Source organism: Psittacula echo, assembly GCF_963264785.1.
Source record: "Psittacula echo genome assembly, chromosome: 1".
In the NCBI taxonomy this organism is placed as follows: domain Eukaryota; kingdom Metazoa; phylum Chordata; class Aves; order Psittaciformes; family Psittacidae; genus Psittacula; species Psittacula echo.
In genome coordinates, this window is record NC_137735.1 from 78954525 (window position 1) to 78966424 (window position 11900).

The 11900-nt window shown below is 36.8% G+C and overlaps 1 protein-coding gene across 3 annotated transcripts in view; it reads right to left on the reverse strand.

Moving 5' to 3' along the window:
- Positions 1 to 123: 123 nt before the first annotated feature.
- Positions 124 to 11900, reverse strand: part of TRPC3 (transient receptor potential cation channel subfamily C member 3) — a 49601-nt gene continuing 37824 nt past the window's right edge. The window contains exons 5-13 of one of the 3 annotated variants that reach the window (XM_080635488.1): positions 9629 to 9845; positions 7826 to 8059; positions 6988 to 7252; positions 6343 to 6538; positions 4355 to 4564; positions 2958 to 3038; positions 1920 to 1995; positions 1357 to 1392; positions 845 to 943 (exon numbers count right to left, since the gene is read on the reverse strand). In XM_080635488.1, coding sequence (XP_080491614.1) covers positions 1382 to 1392; positions 1920 to 1995; positions 2958 to 3038; positions 4355 to 4564; positions 6343 to 6538; positions 6988 to 7252; positions 7826 to 8059; positions 9629 to 9845 — 1290 coding nt within the window. In that variant the 3' untranslated portion in view covers positions 845 to 943; positions 1357 to 1381. The other 2 variants (XM_080635490.1, XM_080635489.1) reach the window with 2 other exon arrangements.

The window sequence follows — 11900 nt, forward strand, 5'->3', positions numbered from 1 at the left end:
AGTAAAGTAGGAATGTTTTATTGGACAACCAAGCACGGAGGCAGCATCGAAACAGTGTAACAAAATACCAGCCCTGCGGCAAGTAGGAACGTTAAAAAAATCTTTTCTATCGCATAAGGAGTAGCTGCGGACTGAGGTCAGTGGCCTGCTGACATTGGGTTTTACAAAATAAAATGTCCAGTCCTCACTCGTGAAATGAAAGATGCTAGATTAATAAATGGTACGTGTGGGTACATGTATATACATCCGTGTTAAATGCTGTCACTACAATTACATTCAGACCTGCCCGATACTTATTATTTCTTTGAAATCATACCATAAGGCCTTAGCTTAAACACATCACTTAATAAAGAACAAAGATTGCAAGTAATCCTCCACAGATCTAGAGTTGATTTGTTGTATTATGAAAAATCCTATTTGGACCCCATGGGTGCAAGGAACACAGTACTACGCTGTATTTGTTATTTTACTTTTTTTTCTTTTCTTGCAAATTTAGTGCAAAGAATTCTCAATGTGTATTCATAAACCTGTTAAAATATCAGCAGTTGATACCATTATACCTTTTAACGCATAAAAGAAAAAAAAAAAAAAGATAGTTCTTTGCCTTTAGACAAGTAAAATGAAGACAGCAATCTTTGCGTGGTGAGTTAATAAAATTTCCTAAGGTAAATTCCAGAGAAGCTGTACATGAAGTTATTTAGTTCTAAAAATCTACAATACATTTTTCAAGTATAAGATACTGAAATATTATTGCCAATAAGTAGTTGTGCTGTAGTCAAAACCATGGTTCCTTTGTTGAATCATTCACATGTCAACATATTAGGATTTAGTTTCTCACTGAGTTTATGTATTAAAATTGCTAATTCTTCTGTTGCTTGGGACTTATCCTCCAAAAGTTCGTAACGAAGACTGGAGATATCCTGTTTGATTTCCTTTAATTCACCTGTATTAATCATTGAAAGAAATACTTGTTAGCAAGGTTTAATACTCCTTCAAATACTGTTAAATCACATCAGTGTGTATTTCAGATGATCATCTCAAAATATTCATGACAGCAGATACAGGAAAGGCTTTACCTCTTCTCATTCCCAAATGGATTTGAGTGTGTCTCCACCCCTATATAGTACCAAGAGTATTTTAATAGCCCACTGTACCCTAATGTTGTGCTCCACATGTAGACAGGACATCAAAAAGCACAGGTTTTACACAGGTTAATGAATTAATCACACAACACTGCTGAGCATCTGGTAAATATTAGTATCCCACTTTTAGAGAGAAAAGGCAAAGAGATTTTTTTCTGACGTGATGTGCAAGATCACACAGGAAAAGTGTGGCAGAGCTGGCAGTAAAACTCACAGCTTCTGAGTCTCTCTCCTCTTCCTTACCAATATCCTTTGAATTAGAAAAAGTCAACCAATTTAAAATGGTGTTACGATTTGACACGAACACAAAACCACACTTAAATGAAAACAACTGTCAAGGCCAGGCTCATAACAAGCAACAGGATACTTTCCATCATAGGATATTCAGCTCAAGAGCAGAAGCTTCTTAAAGTATTCAATTACTATTCTTCCAGCAAGAATGAGGTATGTGAATTCTTACAGCTCTGACTAGGACTCTGGAAGCGTGCATACAGTTAATGGCTTCCTCACAAATTTCTCCTTTAACTGTTACTTCTCTACTCTCATTTTCCACCTGTAAAAATGGGGCCCATAATATTTCTCAGCTCTACTTCTTTGGTTCTACTCGTCCGTTTTCGTTGTCACAGGCATACTTACGCTACTATCCGAGTTCCGTGCATTAGAAGTGGAAATAACACTCTTTTTACCTGAAACTTCCATACGTCACTGTAATGCCAATTCTTACTACAACACGACAAAAATTGTCTCTGACTGTTGCAATTGCAGTCTCTTTCTTACCTTCATTTACTTCATCATTTTCTTTGTCCACTTGTGCTTTCAGAACGTAACGTTTTATCAGTCTTTTCATTATTTGCTGCCAAATTGCAACAGTTAAATAATCAGATGAGCATATATAATTGAGCACTATTCACTTTTCTTTCCCACCTATCTCCCTCACATCTGTGTAAGTGAACAAATGAACAGCCACAGATAAAGCAGTTGCCTCATATGGGTTTTTTGGCAGCATGCTGAAATTCATCATTACAGTGAAACACCTTTCTTATCCTCTTATTTACAGAGCAGGACAACTTTTGTAGGGAACAGGACAACAGGAAAATATGTCTAAACACACCTAATTTAGGCTGTAGAATAGGTGAACTCTGCTGAACTCAGTTCACATATGAAAGGATGTGTAAAATATAAATGTTTATCTTTTAAAAATAAAAATTGAGATTTTACACTATGACAATGCAATGTCAGCTGTAAAGGATTCATTAAGATGGTATCTGTATTTTTATACTGTAACTGCCAGTGTTCCTTGTATGTGATAATATTGTTGAAGTGTGTTACCCTTTCCAATCTAATGTAGGTCGTCTAACAGGGGTTGCACAGGTAGATTACATACCGTCAATATTTTCACAAGAGCTCCTATCTACTCTTTCATTTCTGAGCTGGAAAGATGTCAGGAAGGGAATATCTGTCAGATTCCTCTTACCAGAAAGGAGCATTCCTATCTGCAGTAATGCTGAATGTCACACTTCAGATGAGAAGAAAGAAAGGGAAAGTAGTGCTAATCTACTCAGCTCAATGCCTTCACATTGCTTCCTCGGAAATCAGTTTCAGATGCTGCTTCTCACACTTTCCAACCCAGGCCATCAAAGGAAAATCTAAGTTTTGCATGGGCTAGTTTTTAAACTCTATTTTAGAGTAGCATTCCAGAGTTTGATTTCTACAGGAGGTTTTTTTTATCTAGTGAAGGCAAAATGTACTTGAAACACAAAATTCTGCTAGTACACAGTTCTATTACTCAAAACAGTGACCATTACATGTACTTACCTGATAGCGTGTTGGCTGATTGAGAATGCTGTTGAAGCTGTGTGATTCAAAAACTCTGGAGTTTGACTGAAAAAGGTTTAACTAGGGAGAAATAAGAGAAAATTAAAACCTATTACGGAATTCACAGTAAGCATTCAGCTCCTTTCCTTCTTTTTTTTTTTTTTCTTTCTTTCTTTGGTGTGTCTCCATAGTCACTATATCAGAATATTATTTAAACCCCACCCCCACCCAACAAGATAGCCTTATTTGTTGGATCTGTGGGGATTTTTTTAAAGCACTAATAATAGCTATCCTGTTCACAGCACACGTCCAAAGCAAATGTGCTTTCACAGCTGATTAAATAATGAATTATGACTTGGAGGCAGATGAGTGGCCAGGGTAAGGAGAGACTCTTTGAACTGGCTTTAACAAAGATCTGTTATGGATCTGCACTCATAACCCTACTTTTAACTACAAATACATGCTCAAAACTATTTCTGCTTAGCTTCAAGTGTTTTTCCAAAGCACCCTTTTCAGGAATAGTAATGCATTTAAAAAAAAAAGGTCATTGCTCAACATTTCAATGATCACAAAGCCATCAGATCCCAAACAATACAAGATTTTTGTAGCAGTGGGCTAGAAATAGAAGGTGGAAAAAAGCCATCTTGGATGAGAGAGCTTTGTGACCAATGCAGAAGGTTTGTTACTAACAAATCAAGTACCAGACTCCTTTCAAATACACTAATAAGGATTAAGTAAAAAATGTGTATCCACAAGTAAAATTCAATCCCCTAATCTGCATTTGTCATTAATTTTTAGTGACACTGCATTCCATTTATATTCGTAAAGAACAATTAGATACTCAAATTTAGAATGCCATTAATGCACTGAAGATTACTACTATTGATCCCTTCCTCTTTCCTGTTGTCTTCCGTTGAGAACACAGCTTTTGACAGTGGGAAGCGAGTATCATACTGACCACACTGCATCTGTCTCCTGTCCTAGTGAAAAGAAAAGTTATCTCCCCTTATTCCCTCCAGTTTTGGGGTTTTTGGGGGCTTTTGGTTTTGATTTTGTTTTCCTTTTTACCCTGAACTAAAAATCTTCCTAAGAGAGGCTGAAAACATCCTTACTCAATATTTAGATCATTCCTTGTGTGAATTATTTGCATCTTTAAATACACAGTTATTTTTATTTTTATTGTGTTTTTCAAGTCATTGGACCTTGTTATCCTAAGAAAATTTACAGCTATTTTTTTGTGTGATATAGTACATTTAGGCAGTCTGCAATGTAGATCTATGAATACAAATGCTTGACTAATTACCATCATTGGAAGCACAGATTATACCCTAGAACATAAAGAAAAGCAAAAGGCTTTTTACAGTTCTTCACTGCAATGAAAAAATTTCAGTACCTACCCTAGATTTAGAATTGCTCATTCCCATTTCAATATCCTTCTGTAGTCGTCTCCTTCTGCACTTAGAAAAGTTAATGATCCTCATGATGAAATAGAAAAAAGATTTTGGGCTTGGTACAAGACTGAATGGTGGAGGTAATGTTTTTCCATCATCAAAATATGATAACCACAGTTTAGAACGAGCAAACTTCCACTCTACATCACTGTCATCCTGTGTAAAGATATAAAAACAGGTATCTGCTTTATTTTTAGGAAATGCAAAACTTTTTCTACATGGCACTTCTTTTAAATATTGACCCTATTTTACATAAAATGCTGCTTGCTAATAAGACTCCCAGTAGATTTGCAAAAATGCAACCACTTTATCAAGTCTCTTTTAACTAAATTTCAGTTGTCTCTTTATGGCAACACCTCACTGACAATGCTTAATTGAAGCATGTGAACCATTTAAATAAGTGTTATCTTTGCACTGAGTGAAAGCCAACATATAAATTCTTTGCAATTTAAAGTGGAACTTTTTGGGGTTTTTAAAGTCTCATTTTTCTCCTTAAACTGGTCACATGAATTTGGTACTTGCATAAGTGATAAAGTATTAGCTTCAAGGCAGATAGTTTAAAACGGTAGTACTCATTAGCTTATTACATAAAAAGTGAATCCAATTTATAATGGAATATAGAAAACACAAACTTTCTTGCCACACAGAAATTGTGTTAAAAACGACAAACTGACTTTGTCCTAACACATTCTTACTGAAGTACTCCAAGGGTAGACTTGGCTTATTCCAAAGGTGAAAAGTTGATTTATTATAACTATTTTTCTCCTGCTGAATTCCGTGTCATTTCCCTGGAGTCATTGAAAATATTGGAAATTACTTATCCATTTGTATACTCTGTCTTAAACAATCTTTTTTATCCTGCTAGTATAGGTGTGCACCTGCATCTATGAGAATGCAGTACTCTAAATAATATCAGAACTCATGGTCTGAAAAACTGGCAATATAAATATACTTTAATTTCAGCAACTTTATTTTTAAAACCCAAGTATCTTCTCTACTTTAAAATTTTCTGAATTTCTTGTTGGAGTTGGATGCTAAATATTATAATTAGTTGTCTCTTAAAGTGGGGAGACTTTGCTATCGTAATGAAATTCAAATAAAGTATATGTCATTTAGTACACAATGCAGCTAATAACTTTGTGTGAAATCAGAGTGTTCATTCGGCTGAACCGTTTGGCAGATTTGGAGCAATACTACCACTGTGTTTTCAGGACATATGGCAAAGCTCAGTAAATGTAGAACCAAGTTTTGATATCGGACCTAAAGTGGAAAGAAGCACATACTACAAACAAAGCATATAAGCATTGCAAAGTGCAACTCAGTCACAACAATCTTAAAGGTGGTACCTGTACCGGATTTCACCTACAGAGGCATATAAATATAATAAAGTATATTGAAGTATCGATGTTGTACACAAGTGTCTAATTCCTGCATATTTTGTTAAAAAGTATGAGGACTGAAACTAAAAATCAGATCTCCATTAAAGCCCACATCAAAATAGCATTTAATCTGTATTCTAATGGCTTGTCAAAGACAGAAGTGTACTACACTAAGGAATCATGAAATAAACATCCTAAGGAAACTGGAATCAATAACTCATGTCTAAAACATTATGCTCACTAACCTTGTTTTCTACTTCACAGCAGTCTCTGTTTTAGTATTACTTTAGATTTTAAGATTTCTGGACGGATGACATCTCCTTAGATGCGTATACATGGCCCAAGATGAACTACTTATTCACAGATTCTGTATGATTATGCAGCTTGGCTGGGTTGTTAGACAAAGTCAGTCCTAGGAGCATGGTATTTTTTTCGAGATTACCTCAGTAAAGAAGATCACTTCACTACTCCTGTATAAACCAGATGTGCTCACTGAAATAATTCTTGGTAATTCTGCCTTTTCTCAACATAAACCAGCTTGAGAACAGAGCTCACCTCAATTTCTTGATATGAACTGTTGATCATAGCAATCAGCATGTTGAGCAGAACTACCACCATCGTTACATTGTATATGCCATAAAGAACATAACCAATGTTCTCTATGAATTTATGATCATATTTGAGGACAACAGAGGTTACTTCAGACAGGCCAAATATTGACCAAAATAAGGTCTTGAAACTTTCTTCCACTCTGAAGGGAAAGAAAAGAGGAAGACATTATTAACTATCTACACAAATAAATATATGAGTTGTGTTTACAGTAAGTGATAAACAATCTCAAGTAGTTTGTCTGTGAATCAGGTTTGTAGAGCACTGATCAAAACAACAAACATGGAAAAAAGAAGTTCACGGTATATTCAGTTTCTCCACTACACTCCACCAATTGGTTTCCCACAAGTCTGTGTGATTAACACAAGGTAAAATTATTTCAGACTGCAATGAAAGCTTCCATTACACAAGTAGGACAGCATTTTGTGTTCTGCTGAGATACATGATTTCCCACTGACTTCAACTGATTTTTTCTTCAGTTTTATTTTAATGCTAGGAGACAGCATACGATATCTCACAGTCTTTGTTACCTTAGTGAAAAACCTGAAAGTTACATATTAGCTTTTTACTTGAACAAAACTTCATACTTACGTTGTAAAGGCTGGGTTTAGTTTAGCTCCAAGGTAGTAGGAATACAGTATGAACATTCCAATCATAAATGCAAGAAATACCATAATAAAAAGGACCATAAACTTGAAGATGTCTTTAACAGTCCTTCCAAGTGAAATCTGCAAAGGCCCAAAACTCTCATTTGCAGGCAGGATATATGCAATACGAGAAAAGCTAAGAACAACAGCAATTGCATAAAGGCCTTCGGATATTATCTGAGGATCAGATGGGAGCCATTTATCTCTAGCTGGAAGATACAAAATATAGGGGTAGAGTTACTCATTTATCACAATGCTGAAAATTAAGTCTTTATAGGGTTTTTCCATGAGCAGGTCTGAATTTAGTTGAGACAAATATTTGAAGAGTCTAACAGTTCCCTTAGTCACAAGGAATAAATCTAAGTTACATCACCTTCTACTAGTACTTGAAAAAACATGACATTTTCTTCTGCAGTTTGCATTTTAACCTGACATATGTAACAATACATAATTCCTTACTGCTTCTCTTAAACACAACTGTTTTATCTGAATAAGCACTATGCTAAAGACAGAAATTTATTTGTATTTTGTGTTACTGATGGGAAAGTAACAGTGTTGGCTAATGAACAATTTAATTTATTAATCACACCAGCTTTTCCCATTGGTACAAGTTCAGGATATAACCTAATTCCCTTTGAAATCATGAAGATTTATGCCATTTACCTCAATGGAAGTAGGATCACCACAAACACATGCAAACATTCATCTTAAAGCTTCAAAATGCTTTATAGTGCATCCTACCCATTTCTCTATGTTCAGATCTGTGTTGAAGTTAAACTCACCATAAGTAAAATATTCTATTTCTGGAGGAAGTGTAACCTCAGAGAGGTCATTCTCCTCAATGTAGTTGTCCACATATTGTTGTGCTTTGGTGGCCTGTAGGAATGCCAGAAGCCTTGCTGTGAAAGCAGCAATGAAAATGGACAGCATCCCAAAATCCAAAACATTCCATAACTGCAAAATATATTCCCTGGGTCCTTCCAGCCATAGCTCTTTGCATTCTGACCACATCATACCTGCAACAAAAAGTGAAAAAACACATTGCAATGTTGGCCAAACTCTTTTCACTTACATTCTCTGCATTCCAATTCATAAAACCAGGTGGTACCAGTGAAGCAAAAATTCAGTTATTTGCAGTGTCACAGCATCATCACACACCTTGAATAAGGCCCTCTTGGTTTCAACAGGGTTGATCAAATAGCAAGTTATGAATTGATAATGTGGTGATAAAGCTCAAACATCTCCACATAGGGTAGCATAGACCCATGACTTTGCAGTGAAAGCATTATGGCCTAACTAAATAACAGTATGCTGTACTTCCAAAGGAAGAGTGTTAAATGTGGTAAAAGAACTCCTCTCACTTCCTTACCATTTATGTTCATAAATCACTTCTGAATCAGAAGGATTCACTTTTACAGAGGATCTCAACTATCCAACTACACAGATAACCAAATATAAAGGGCATAATTGCACTACTGGTTCTCCACTTGGCAGAAGAAGATTGCCTTTCAGCCTAGGAAGTGGAATTTGGTTATGTGTGATTCAGTTTTGGCTCAGGAATTCAGAGGGGGTACTGCTGCCATTCCAAACATACACATAGCAGCCATGCACTGAATTGGTTTAAGGCTGGTTGTCCCTGAGTGCCCAAGAAACTTCTCAGAGTGACCAAGTCCTAAAGACCACCAAAATCTCTGTCCTTGCCTCCCGTCAAATAAAGAGGCAGTTCCCCAGGAATGTATGCTGGGACTACCAGAAGGCAGCACACAGATATGCATCTCCCTACTCTGATATAATGTAAGACAAAGCAAGGCTTAAACCAGGCATATAGGTAATTCAAAAGCAGTGTGAAGCACTGGCATGTAGCAGCCACCTGCTACACCTACCTCTTTTCTCTCCCACAGCCTGTAGAAGCTGAGAATGCTACATTATCATGCAGCTAACTGATATTTTGCCATGTAAAGCTCCTGACCTGGATGAAATGCTAGAAGATTGCGTTTTCTGCCATGCAGAGTTTCAAACAGGCTGACAGTTTTGTGAAAAAAAAAAAAGAAGGAAAACCAAAACCAACGAACCAAAAAAGCACAAAACAACCACACAGACTCTAATCCCCTCTTCCCTCCCTAAAAAAGCCAACCAACCAACCACCCTCTCAAAACTACAACAACAACAGAGTAATGATAACTGAATCCAACCACTTGACACTGGTAGATACTGCGATTTCCCCACATGCTATGTCAGCACCAATGTCACTTAAGCACTGATGTGCTTTCTGGCACACACTGTTACTATTTGAGAAAGCCACTTCAATAAAGTATAATTTCTGCAAACCTGCTGTCCTGTTACAAATGTCAGAATTACCAAACAGTGCAGCAAATCAGCAAACAAAATTTTACCCCATGCTGCAAGAGGGGGCAGCAAAGAGGCGATCTGATGCTCTCACGAGTTCTAATGTACTGTTATCTGTCTTAAGGGTTTATTCTAACCATGCAACAGCAGGAGCAAAAGTCTGGGAGAGGACGTTTTTATTTTACAATTTATATCTGCGGGAGAACAGTTGACATAAAAAGAAGGGGCTATATACCTACCAAGTACCCACACCATGATCAGCATTTCTGTCCATGTGAATTGGGTAGTCTTCACCCTAAAGATCTGCTTAGGGTAATCAGTAACAGTGACATTCGGTAGTGTTGTTATACCTTCAAATCTGTCAGAAGCATTGAACACCAGTAGGCCCAGGAAAATAATGAAGGATGCTGCATGTGCCACAAATTTCATAAACGGGCTTCGAAGAATTCGTCCAAGCTGCAAAGGCAGAATGAAAGTTTTCTCAAAGGAGCAAACTCTTTCATCAGACATTCCAGAAGTGTAAATGGGGACTCAAAGCTCAGGACAGTCTGAAACCTCATTTTTAAAGGATACTGAACTGTGATGCTTTACCATTTCAGACAAAAGTCTTCCAAAGGCAACCTCATGGAGTACATTGTCTTGTTAGAAGAATATATGTTCAGAGATCTAAGTGCCAAATTAATTACTCATGTCTACTAAAAATAATGACTGTTCCCTCACAATGGACTAAGAAGAACAAGATCAGAAATACTACTATTTTCACATAAAATCAGCTGATTTCATTTGTATGTGCACATGATAGAAGTACGAAACAGCAACAGCAGAAGTAGTCTGTCTGCATCAGAAAAGAGGACCATCTGCCTCCAGAAGACCACACTGGAAAGAGCAATAGGCCTGTCATGGTTACTCACTGTATGAAGAAGAAGAGTCTGATTCCATCAGTACTGGCCTTCAAGCCAGCATTAAAAGCTGTAAGCTATAAGCCCACTCCTCTGGAGGCAATACTGCCAGTATCTTGTATTTAGGCCTGCACTGTTGCAACTCTCACCACATACTCCAAAAAAACACAGGTATTGGTGAGGCTGCACCACAGACAGCCATTTGTGCACTGGCTGAAGCACAGAGGTGGAACTGAGATTGCCTAACAACCTTCTTTGGAGGCATCTTAGGGGAATGCATGTGTAGGTTTACTTGTCCTTCCCAGCCTACTTTCTGTTGGGAGGAATAGTACCTTTGGAATGTACCTCCTTCCTGTGGCCTGAGCAGGACAATGCTTGTCCTATCTTTGCACAAGGTGTGGCAAGGTGGATACTAGACAGACTTCTTCATCTTAGCTGCTGCACACCTCTTAAGGTCACAGGTCTCCTGTCCTCTTCACTACAACAAATAATATACTGCTCTGTACATAATGTCCAAACTTTATTGATGTTAATGTACAGTTATAATGGGATAAACTACCACATACATCACCAATATTATGCAACATTCCAAAATCTCCTATGAAAAGCTTCTAAATACAATCAGCAGGATTTTATAAGAAGAAAAACCAATTTCAGCAGATGGGGAACTTCCTCATTTCAAGGAATGGTTTTCCTGAAACTGGGGTCAGCTACTACGAACTGCGCAGAGCAGCACACACTAAACAGCATTTACTACCTGTGCAAACAATCTCAGTTTCCCTTCCTGCTCCTGACCTTCAGAAAGTATTTTGAAATGACAGTATCAAATTGCTGATAGGGATGTACAGTACTTTTATTTGACATGAGCACTAGGAAAAATATCAGGTGTTTCTGGTACTGAGAACTGAAGCTCAAGGACAAATGCCACTTTCCTATATTAGACACCAGCTAAAAATATATTAATATGTTTCTGTGATATGGAGCTGTGAATGAGGAATATCTTTACTACAGATGTTGATGGAAAGTGACATTTCAGATAATAATGACGGTAACAATTATACTGTTTTCATAAATGCTTATCTTTAAAGTAAATAAATATTTAACCTACAGAAAATAACAGGTTCCCTTGAAACATGCACGCAATCAGCAAAATCTTATCCTTTTGAGATGAATTATAAAAGCAAAATACAAATGAGCAAAACTCACATTTAACTTATTAAGGAAATAAAATTTAAAAACCACAGTCAGCACAAAACAAATTTACTTAAGATTTAGAAAAAAGGTAATGTAACAGGGAAATTGCCCTTCTTCTGATTTACCAAATACCTATCAATGTGCTTCGTTTGCAGACAACTCACATGCTACAGTCTACAAGTATTTCAAAGAAACTGCTGTTCTTTTCATTATGAGATCACCAGGAAAGCTGGAAGCACCCATGTATTTTCATAACGAGGCAAGAGTATACAGTTATGCTCTTTCACGAATGCACCCTACCACATGGTTGGAATATTATGTTTAATTTCATTTTTGCTCTATGGTTCACCTGGTAAGCAGATCTACATCAGGAATAACAAATATTTTACTTAAGATTCAGTTCTGCATCAGCAAAGTC